This window comes from Orycteropus afer, unplaced genomic scaffold, assembly GCF_000298275.1.
Source record: "Orycteropus afer afer isolate SDZICR_OR568_19922 unplaced genomic scaffold, OryAfe1.0 scaffold00975, whole genome shotgun sequence".
Lineage (NCBI taxonomy): Eukaryota > Metazoa > Chordata > Mammalia > Tubulidentata > Orycteropodidae > Orycteropus > Orycteropus afer.
Genome location: NW_006922562.1, coordinates 308,365 through 320,247, shown reverse-complemented (window position 1 = coordinate 320,247; position 11,883 = coordinate 308,365). Strand labels below are relative to the sequence as shown.

The 11,883-nt window shown below is 41.0% G+C and overlaps 1 protein-coding gene across 1 annotated transcript in view; it reads left to right on the top strand.

Annotated features, from left to right (window-relative positions):
* The window catches only part of REPS2 (RALBP1 associated Eps domain containing 2), a 171,719-nt gene that overhangs the window by 18,511 nt on the left and 141,325 nt on the right, over positions 1–11,883 (top strand). Inside the window, 1 exon segment of the mRNA XM_042783369.1 lies at positions 8,670–8,767. Within this exon segment, the coding sequence (XP_042639303.1) occupies positions 8,670–8,767 (98 nt within the window).

Sequence of the window (11,883 nt, the reverse complement as noted above, 5' to 3'; positions counted from 1 at the left end):
CAAATGCCTTATCCACTATGCCATGAGAGCTCCTTATACAAACTATTAAAAGTTATTCTGTTTTAAAAGAACTTTTGGGGATATATTTGGTTTAAGGTTTAAAGATTATCTCAGGGCAATAGTTTCAGAGATTCATCCAGCTTCCAGGGCTCCAGAAAGTCTGGATTCCATGACAATTTGAAATTCTGGTCTGAATTTCTAATGGTCACTTCTATTTTAAAGTGGAGATAATAGTATTCTAGAAGGGTGTTCTGAGGATTAAGTGGGAATATGAATATAAAATCTGTTTGGAAATTAAGTCTTAGGCAAATGCAAGATGATGTTAAGAGACAGTGACCAAAAATCACTCTCCTACATCTTGAAAGTCACATTGGTATTTGAAACTTAACTGCGTTGAGAGTTATTTTTCTCTCATAGTCACCCCTGCCTCACTTCCCTATTTTTAGAATTCTAGTGGAGATTTTCAGGTTTTCTAATATTATTTGGGCTTGGAAGTTGGAATCTTATGGCTAAATTTTTTAATTCACAAGTGATGCATTTTTTTGTTCCACTGGGTCAGCCTATCCCCAAGCTTTCCCCTATTTTTTTTTGAAATATTCCTTAAAGTACTTATCTTGCTCTACTTCACAGCCCATTTCTCTCCTCATCCCACTCCAAATTGTACTGCCAGAAAATATCTTTCTTGACTCTTATCTGCATCTTTCTTGAGTCTTATTAGCCTATGTCAAAGTCGGCCATGCCTCAGTTCTTTGATTTTAGTACAATAAAGTTTACATATGATAAGATAAACACATTTTAAATTTTTCGTTTGAGTTTTACATGGATACCTCCATGTGGTCACCAGCCCAATCAAGCCTAGACAAGCCCCTCATCCCCATCCTTATGCAAACATTGTTATTTTTATCACCATAGGTTAGTTTGGCCTCTTCTAGAACTTCTTGTCAATAGATAGAATCATATACTATGGCTATGCTTTTGTGTGTCTGCTGCCTTTCCCTCAGCATGTTTGAAATCCATACATACTGTTGAGCATGCCAATGGTTTGCTTCTTTTTATGACTCAGTAATATTCCTTTGTATGAGTGGACTACAGTTTGATGATTCATTCTCTTCTTGATGGACATCGGGGTTTTACCCCAGATGTTAGGAATAAAGATGCTATGAACATTCATGTGTGTGTCTTTTTGGGGACATATGCTGTCATTTTTCTGGTACCTAGATGAGAAATTGCTGGGTCTTACGGTAGGTATATAAGAGACTGCCAAAAGGTTGGAGAAAGTGGCTGACCACACCATTGGCAGTCTACGAGAGTTCACTTACTCCTTGCCAGCATTTGATACTTGCCATGGTTTTTATTTTATTTTTTTCTTCTAGTGTTTTTAACGTTAATCATTCTGTCAGTTCTAAAGTGGCCTCTTACTGTCCTTACTCCTCCATCATTGAAACGTTGCTTCCTAGGCCCTGTTCCCCCTTCCTGGTTATTCTCCTACTTGTAGATCTAAGTTGACGAATTGCACTTCCAGAGGGTTCTCCTTTGTGCAGCATACCCGTAGGGAGGAGTCAGAGTGAATGGTCTCCTGTTTCTCAAGGACTTGGGGTTTTTTTGGTCCAGCCATTGGTTAGGAGGCTGTTAGGTCCTGTAGCTGGGAGAACGTCATTCACAAAGCAAGGTTTATAGACTTCTCCCACTATCAAAATCAGAGGAAGGGAGGGCTTTTCTGTCTCTTCACTTTGATGCCTGTTCCTTCGTATTTTTGTAATGTCTGTGGATTTTGCCCAAAGGATTTTCTGAAGCTGTCTGCTTTTTTTCCTGTCACACATCTTTAGGTTAAGAAGTTAGCAAAGCCTGCATGCCTTCCTTCTCTCACGCCCTATGTTTGCAGAACTCAGTTTTTCTTAAGGCTTCCATGTTCGTTATTGCATCCATTTCTTAACTCTTTTCTCTTGCTTTCACCCTGACAGCAACCTCTGTCAAACACATCTTCTTCTTTTCAATTTCCATACTCCATTTCCCTCTTGACCTATATTAGCCCGTCTAAAACTCTCTTGTGACTTAGTGATTCTCACTAAGCATCCTCCTAAACATTCTGAAGTTACTCTTAATTTATGCCTTTTCAGAAAGGAGTTTTTCTGCTGGCCTAATTTTTCAGAAGCACATTTTTTTGGGGGGGATCGTTTCCCTGTCTCAGATTCTGCCATGATTCCTGAGCCGTGAGGCATGTGTGGGTATGTTTTGATACCAGACTGAGTTTCTTCGGACCAGTCTCTCATTTAGAGCCTTTCTTTAGCATCGCTTGTAAAGTACCTGCCGATTTTACCTGCTTGGTGGTAGCTATCCTTGATGTTTATTGAGTCAAACGTCTGTACCAAGCATTGTGTACAGGTCTCTTGATGTGCATTGTTTTGTTCTTACCATAACCCTCAGAGGCAGATGCTGCTGTACATATTATGAAAAAGAATTCTTAAGTCACAGTAGTACATGCATATTGTTAAATGGCGCTATAATGCCTGTGGTCAAAACTACTGCTCTCTTTCCTTTACGGCTCTGTAACCTGTATCTGATCCCTCAAGGCAACTGCTTGCATTGTTCTCAGCTGTTTTTTTCCTGGTATTTCACATCTTATGTCAAAACCAATAGACTTATTCTGCTTTTTATTATACATCTTATTCTGAGGCTTCGATTCTAGCTGGTATCTACTCACTTAAGAGCATGGGCTGTGAATGTAAATGTGGATGTAAATGTCTCATTTCTGTCTGCCTCCATCTATCCTGTGTGACTATGGATATTCCATTTCTCTGAGCCTCAGTTTCCATTATGTGGGAAATGGGATAATCTCTGCCTCAGAGGTTTGATCTGTGGATCAAATGAGAGAGGTTACAGAAAGTGCAGTTCCTGGCAGGTGCTCAAAACAGTCCCTATTAATCTGTTTTGTGCTGTTAGACTCTGGTGCCAGTTTTATTCTTGAAGCTCTTAAGTATTCTTGAAAGTGACCTGGATATCATTCATTTGGTTGATTGTAAATGTGGAGTCTTCATTGCAGTTATGCTGAACTTGACAGTGATTAAATCTTTAGGCTTGTTTACACTCTTCCCCTGGGAGAAAGATGGTAGTTTTAGTTCCTTCTTCAGTCTCTTGTAAAGAGAGCCAGGAATTATTTGTTTTGCACTGAATTACACGGTTTACATTTGATTTGGGAGGAAAATGAGTAGAAGCAATAAAAAATGCCTACCTTTTTACCTCTGAGTTGAGATGCAATTGAGAAATGAGACAGGAATCAGATCGATGATGGCCAGAATGTCGACATTATTTGTGATATAGCTGATTGGAGCACATAGCTTAGAGCTGTGACCAGGTGGGCTTCATAAACTCACCTTTCCAGTCTGAGGCAGGCTGGGCCAACTCATGCTTCCCTCAGGGCTAGGAAGAGAATATTTGTCATGAAGGCTTGGCCTCTCCATGAGTGACTGCACACAGCTGAGCATTCTTTCAAACTTCACTAATGACATAGGTCTGTCTTGTCCAAGGGAAGGGCCTTGTAGGTGAGGGACTGGAGCTTTGGGCCCAGTAGCTTCCTCCTACACTGCTTCTCCTGGGCAGGAATTGAACTCACTCCTGTGGCTTCCACCCAAACAATAGACAGGCTCATAGGGTGAACATTTATATCAGGTAGATAAATTTCCTGGAGCAGTTATGGGAGAACAAAAGGGCAGTATTTGCACAGGGAGAAGCCTCTTGCCTCTTTTATTATTGTTAATATTATTTTTATTGTGATTTGGGTGAAAGTTGACAGAGCAAGTTCATTTTCCATACACATTTTGTTTCATGACATTGACTGCAATTCTCTACAATGTAACAGCTCTCTTCCTACACCTCTTCCCTGTGTCCTTCTTTCCTATGCATTCCTGCCCCCTGAGCTATTTCCCTGTGCAAATACTGCCCTTCTGTTCTCCCATGACTGATCACTCCAGGAAATGTATCTATCTGATGTAAATGTTCACCCTATAAGCCTGTCTGTTGTTTGGGTGGAAGCCACGGGAGTGAGTTCAGTTCCAGACCTGAACGGTAACTAGGGGCCATAGTCTTGGGGGTCTCACTAGGCTCTATCAGACCAGTAAACCTGGTCTTTTTTTTTAAAAAAAAAAAATAATAATGATTTTGAGTTTTGTTCCACATTGTTCTTCCACTCTATCCAGGATCTCCTGCACCGATCCCTTTTCAAGTGGTTGACAGTGGTAGCCAGGCACCATCTAGTTCTTCTGGTCTCGTGGTCATATAGGCCGAAGTTCTCATGGTCCACTAGTCCTTTGGAGTAATTGTTTCCATGTGTCTTTGGTTTTCTTCATTCTTCTTTGCTCTGGACAAGGAGAGACCCATTGTTTCATCTCAGTGGCCGCTTGCAAGCTTTTAAGACCCTAGTTACTAGTCACCAAAGTAGGATGTAGAACAGTGTTTTTGTGTTATGTGTTATGCCAGTGGAGCTTGATATCCCTGGTAACCATGGTCGTGAGCTCACAGGTCCAACAACTTGCTCCGTTAGGGTGGTTGACTGTGCCTAAGAAGTTATCATAACTTTGCCCCTGTTAGTTCTAATTATGTGGACATTCTTACAGCATATATAAATACATATGTAGAAATATCATCTCATGAGTATAGTCCCTTTTGCCTAGACATACCTGGTCGTTCAGCCTGTCTACCCATCTATTTACCCATAGATTAGTGTTTGTTGTCACTGATAACACAGTGTTGTGTATGTAAGAGGGTTTATCTTTGTTGTCTGTACCTCTTATGCACCTCTCTTGTGTCTTCCTTTTCCTTAGTGTTATTGTGTTGGTCACTCACTTTTGGTATATTGCCTTTCCCTTCACCCAAATCAATTACTTTTGTCTACCTTTCCAGCAGTGTTCCCTGCACCCCCCCCCCCAACTTCTTGCCTCTTATGGGAACCAGAGGCACGTGGGATCAGCTTCCCAGGGAGCATCCCAGACATGCTGCAGTATTAAGGGATTAATTTGGTGTTCCATGAAAATGAATGATTTAAGAAATCCTATTTCTTAGAAGAAAGTGCCTGCCAACCAGCTGAAACTTACTTTTTTTTGTGACATTTAAAGAATTATTTAAAAATACATTTTTTTTACAACACTTTTACACATATAGAAGAGTTGTGTAGAACGTCCAGAGAGTTCCCATAGGCCCCTTCTATCCAGGCACAGTTTCTCCTGTTAAACATGTTGCATTCTTTTGGTCCATTTGTTACAATGGATGAACCAATAGGGATGCATTACTACTAAGTAAAATCCATAGTTCACTTTAGAGTTCGCTCTTTCTGGTGTATAATCCTATGGGTTTGACAAATGCTTAATGTCATGTATCCACTGTTACCTTATCCTACAATAGTTTTGTGAGACTTATTTTTAAAGATGTGGATTAGGTGTTTTCTGTAGTGTTTCTTTTGCTGTTTTTATCTTTTTAAATCCAGACATAGCAGGTTCTGAAAATCCACTTAATGCTTTACCGGGAAATGATTTTGAGGTTTTAATGATGTGTTCCCCCTGCTTGGACAAAATGAAAAAAGCAGATATGAGTTCAGGAGTGGTAAGTTCTTCTTGATGAGCTATTGTTGTACTTTCTTAATTTTAAAAAGATGAAATGACATTAAACGTGACACTGTAGAAGGCTGCTCTGCCTGCTACCCAATTTTATATGTCACTATGCTACAGAGGGAGAACATTGGATTGATTTATATGCTTTCAGAAACTTGAATTGCTGACCCCCAAATATCAGAAGTGGTTTTAACCGGGTGGTAATTTCCTCTCTCTGCTGAGGTTCTGTACTACTTGGTATGTGTAACTGTTTCCCTCCTATATTTACAAGGTCATAATTAAGTGTTCCAGAGGAGAAAAGGAGTAAAGAAATGTTTGGGTGGCTTTTTTAAAAACTTGGTTACTTAAACAATTTTTAAAGGTACTAAAATTATTTTTAAATAGCTTATTGAATAGAAAAATAATAAATGTAAAATACATTTATTCCTTCCTGAACTTATTTTTATGTTCTGTCCCATAAGGAAAAGAAGGCAGGGTCTTCTATTTGAATACAAGTGCCATTCATTTTTTCCACAAATAAACAATTTCGTTGATTCTTAGTGTTCAAAGACCACATAATTTTCTTATTTTGGGGGGGATGCATGATGAATGAATGTCTTCAAGGCAGGTAGGTGTATATGGAACTTACCTTCCATTTAGAATCTGAATACTTTGAACACGGCACTGCTCTTGTTCTCTGTCCCAATTTAGTTTCTCACCATTCCACCCTCACAGCTTAGTTCTAATTTTTTTTTTCTTTTTCATTGTGATTGGGGTGAACATATACTGAGCACTTTGGTTTTCCCTTTAACAGTTCATACACATTTTAATTTGAGGCATTGATTGCAATTCCCACAATGTAATAGCACTCTTCTCACGTCCTCCCTGTGTTTCCAGTTTCCATTCATCCTTCTTTTCTGTTTCTTCCTGCCTTCTGAACTTTGTCCCTGGGCCAATGGTGGCCTTTTCATCTCATTTGGTTGATTGTTCTAAGGAGTGCGTACTTCCCTGGTGTTACTGTTCACCTTATAAGCCTCTCTGTTATTTGGTTTTAAGTTGAGCCATAGGGCAAGTTCAGTTCCAGGCCTGAAGGGTGTCTAAGGACCATAATCTCGGGGATTCCACCAGTCTCTGGCAGATCACTAAGCCTGGTCCTTTTTTTTTTTTTTAAATGATTTTGAGTTTCGTTCCACGCTATTTTCCCCACTCTGTCGTGGACCTCCTATGTAATCCCTTTCAGAGTGGTCAGCAGTGGTAGCCAGGTACCATCTAGTTCTGGTCTCAGGCTTGTCTAGAAGCTTTGGTTCAAGAGGTCCATTTGTCCTTTGAATTAATTGTTTCTTTGTGTCTTTGATTTTCTTCACTGTTTGCTCCAGACAGAGAGGAATCAATAGTTGTATCTTAGATGGCCGCTTGTGAGCTTTTTAAAGACCCCAGTCAGTATTCACCAAAGTAGGTTGTAGAATGTTGTCTTTGTGGACTATGCTAGGCCAGTTGACTTTGATGTCCCCCTAGATGATGGTCCTGAGCCCCCAGGCCCAGTGACTCATTCCCTTGGGGTGTTTGTTTATGGCAAAGAAGTTTTCGTAACTTTGCCCCTATATGTTCTACTATATTCATATATTTGCAGTAAATCCAAATACATATGTAGAAATATAGTCTCTCAAACCTATAGACATTCATAGATGTGGACCTATTCACATTCCCTCTCCTCTTCAGCTTGCATGTCTATCAATGTATCCACTCATAGATTATTGTTATTGTTACTGCAGGGTTTTGTGTGCTGTAGTGTTGTATGTTGCCTTTAACTCTTGTTCCTCACATTGTCTTCCTTTGCCTTGATCATTGTGTGCAGTATTGTTTATTGCCTTTTCTTTTGCTCAAGTTAATACGTGTGAACCCTCTAGTTAGTGATTTACCCTCTCCTCCCTTTCCACCCTTGGTAACCTTCAAAGAATGTTTCTTTCTGTGAGTAAACCTTTTCTTGACTTTTTATAGTAATGGTCTGATACAATATTTGTCTTTTTGTGGTTAACTAATTTCACTCAGTATAACATCCTCCAGGTTCATCTATGTTATGAGATTCATCATAATTCTTTAACGTTGCATAATATTCCGTTGTGTGCATGTTCCATAGTTTGTTGATCCATTCATCCATTGATGGACACTTTGATTGTTTCTGTCTTTTTGCTGTTGTGCATAGTGCTATGATTAACATGGGTGTACATATATCTGTTGGTGTCATGGCTCTTATTTTTCTAGGATATATACTGGTTTGGTTACTCCGTGCTGTTCTAACAGAAAATACCACAAATGGATGGCTGGAAGTCTGAGTTCAAAGTGTCAGGCTCTAGGGGTTGGGTGAAGGCCCCTCAACCTTGGGCTTTAGCTCTGCCTCTTGTTCCTGGCCTACTGAAGCTGGAGGCTTTTCTTCACTCAGGCAGCTGCTGGCTGCTGAGGCTGGCAAATCCAAGGTCAACAAGTGAAAGGACACAGTCCCGATATTACCAAACCACATGGCAGGCCATTGATTGAAGTCCATTGAAAATCCCAAGATTGGCAGGGCATGGCAGGCTGCTGAACAATGACACGGGTACATGCACAAGTCCAACTGTGCCATAAACTAGAGACATTCCTCAAAGTTACTTCTTATGTGCTGGAAACAGCCCACATCCCTAAAGCAGCTACTGAGCTGCTCCGGTAGATTCCACTATGGAGTTTATTACCAATCTCACCACGGGGAGTAATGACATCCAGCTACCCAGCCACTCAGCCAGGCTCAGCCAAGTTGATGTACAACCTTAACTACCACATATATCTAGTAGTGAGATTGCTGGATCATATGGTCTTATTCCTAATCTTAATCCAATGTGACTGTCTTATTGTCTTATCATGAATGTCCTTAGATTGTTGAAGTTATGCCCAAACACATCAAGATTTACCTGTCCTAGGTAGCCCTCTGAGCATATACTTGAATTCCTTTTCACATTCTTCCCTAAGGTGCAGATGCTGTATCAGTTTGAGTTTGAAGTCATCATTTCTGCATAGAATTTTTGGATACCATGCTAACTTTCCCTCTTCCTCTTTTAGCTCCTTATGAAGCCAGGCAGTCCCTTGTCCAACCAGAAGGAACCTCGCTGGGGGGCTCTGGAGCCAAGCCCCCACGTCTTCAGGCTTCTCTTATCCGGGTAAGTGATGTCATGGGTTTTATGCCAGTAGGAAAGTAGAGATACATTTTGAACTTTGGAGACATAGCTTTGGGATGGATGCTCTTTTATTGTAAGGAAGATATAAAATTGCCATCCTCCCATGCAAATAGCACACTCCTTGAGGTATCGCTTATATGTGTCCCTAAATCTTTTCTGTGTGTTTCTACCCCTTCTCAGTGTCTCTAGAATATACCCGGCTGGTTGTTGGTCTTTGTTGTGTCCTAGATGCCCTTCCATCTTCAGCTCCCTAACCTTTAGGCACCTCCTACAAGGGAGCTAAGCTGTATTTTTTCCAAAACAGTCCATCTTGTCTCTGCCTTCTTCTTTATTATCACTCATTTAGTGGATACTTAACCATCTTTGTGTTTTACCTCCAATTATGTTGTAAGCATTTCAAAGGCAGAAGTAACTCTTTCATATTCTCTCTCAGAGAGGCTAGGTTCTAGAAATAAAAATTGGATATTTAAAAAATACTTTTGAAAATCCGTTACTGGTACCACATTGGAAAACCAAGATGCCATTCTCTCCTAGGTCCAGCCCAGCTCAGTTTTACCCTCAAGTTGTAGCAGACAGCTGTTTCTTCAGCTGAGCCCCGGATGTAGTAGTTGGCTGGGTTTAGAGATCCAGTGGTACAAAAATGTGTCATTAAACACGAGAATCACACCCATTATGGAATGATGATTATGTTAAAAAGGTATCAGAGTGGGTAGAGTTCAACCCCAGAATTTCCCGGGTATAGCTATGCACGTTCCTGCAGAAAGGCTTCAGGTGCTGTGGAGACCAAATTCTTAATGGATACAGTGGTGGTCAAACAGGACAACTTGAACTCTTCAGCAGTAGGCTGGGCTCCTTGGGTCCTTTCTCCCTAGCCCCTTGTATTGGATGGTTATGAGCTCTCCCTGGATTTGATGCCCTGTGATTTCTCTTCTAATCTCTAGGTCACTCTTTCTGCTAATAAGCACAATTCTTGAGCCCTTCCCTCAACTAATAGTTAGTAAATACTGTAATTTTTCCAAATAATGTACCTACGTAAGTAACACATCCACACATACAACACTTACAACAATAACATGCACATTTGGGGGTGGGGAAGTTGCACAGTTGGTTAAAAAAAAAAAACCCAAAAACCTAGTATGCATTATTTGCATACAAATATGTTAAGATATTAAGTAGTGCCAGGCATTCTCATTTCCTGCCATCATGAACAGGCTACTGGAAGAGGTAGTCATGAACCAAATGATCGTAAAGTACATATATTATCCTGATAGGTTATGTGAATAGAAATAACCCTATGCTTTGAGGGTAAAAAGTTTAGGTGAGGAGCATTACCTAGCCATGACAGGCAGGGGGTGATCAAGGAACGCTCCTAGAGGGTTGCAACATTTGAGTTGCAACAAGAAGGACACACAGGTAGCAAGGCGAGGAGATGGGAATGGGAGGGAGCAGGCAAGAAGATAATGACTCAGCAGGGGGAGCTGCGTGTACAAAGGCTCCTTCTGTCTTCTTAGCACTTTGTACACTGACCTCTTTCAACACAGTTATCTCATGAAGTAATTACCGCTACTATATTTTTTCAAAGGCTAAAAGCTGAGGTTGAAAACATTATTTAATTTGCCCAAGGTCACAGCAAGATAGAGGCAAGGCTGAAATTCAAACACTAGACACAGTCCCTCAGTCTCTGAGTCACGGACCTGATGAGCGGCGATGCCATCTGTTGATGTGGGGGGGAGGGCTATAGAAGAGAAGCTAGTGTTGTGGAGTGATCATGAATTCAGTGCTGGAAGTTGGACTTTGAGCTTTGGGATTGCCAAGAGGAGGTGTCAAAGACATGGTAGGCTATATGGGTGTGGAGCTTTGGGAGAGAACTGGGGCTTGGACGTTGGTATTTAGCAGCGATTAGGCTCTGGTGGCATAGTGACTAAGGCTAACCAGAAGGCTGGTGGTTCAAACTCACCAGTCACTCCTTGGAAGTAAAATTGGACAATCTACTTCTGTAGTGATACTGCCTCAGAAACCCAAGGAGGGGTTGCTGTGAGTCAGATCTGACTCGACAGCAATGAGTTTGGTCTTTGGTTTAGGCCATTAGAAGGTCCAGAGAAAACCAGACAGCTTCTTGCCCAGGAAGGAACTCTGGTGGTGTAGTGGTTAAAGTATTTGGCTGTTACCCAAAAAGTCAGTGATTTGAACCCACTAGCCACTCCACAGGAGGAAGATGAGGAAATCTGCTTCTGTAAAGATTTACAGCCTTGGAACCCTAGGGAGCAGTTCTACTCTGTTCTATAGGGTTGCTATGAGTCAGAATGACCTCAGTGGTAGTGGATTTTCTTGCCCAGGCCCAGCCAAACTCTGTGTGACCCTGGGTATGTTATTTTTCTGTTCTGTAACATGAATGATTTGGAATGGATTTAACAGTCCATTGTAACTGTCTTTAACAGTCTGATTCTACTAATGTTTGTTTGACATCAGGGGAAGGTTTTGATCCCCCTCCTGTTTGGAGTTTTGTCTTCTGTTTAAGATGAGAACAAGAGGCCTTTCTCAGCACAGCAATTTGTGGTTTTTTTGGCTAATGTGTTTTTCTGTCTTCAGTTCTTAGGTTTCCTTCTTATGGCTGTCAGCCTGGTTTGGCTAGACTCCATGTTCCAGAAAGCAAAATGCCGACCTGTATTAGTCATGTAGAACGGGGGTTTGAAGTGAAGGTTTTTGGTGTAGAGGATTAATACTTATTGGGCATGATACTAGGCTAAGCTGAGTAATGAATTCCCCTGGTGTTGCCATGTTAGTGTGGTGATGGCAGCCATCTCTTTTTTTTTTTTCTCTCTCTCTCTCCTTGCAATCTTGTATTCAAGTTCTTTGTCCCCTGTTAGAAGGAGACATGGCCTGTCTTACTGGGGGAGGTTTTTGTGGGGAAGACGTTTAGGGACTCTGGGCTAGTGCTGTTTGCAGCCCATGGACATGAGATTCTGGAGGTGCTTATGCTAAATTCCATGCCCCCAAACTTGAATGAGTAGTCTTTTTACAATCCTGTCAGTGATAGGAGATAATATCTATACGCCTACAAGGAAGACCAGTTAATACGACTCTTATTCAAATTAATG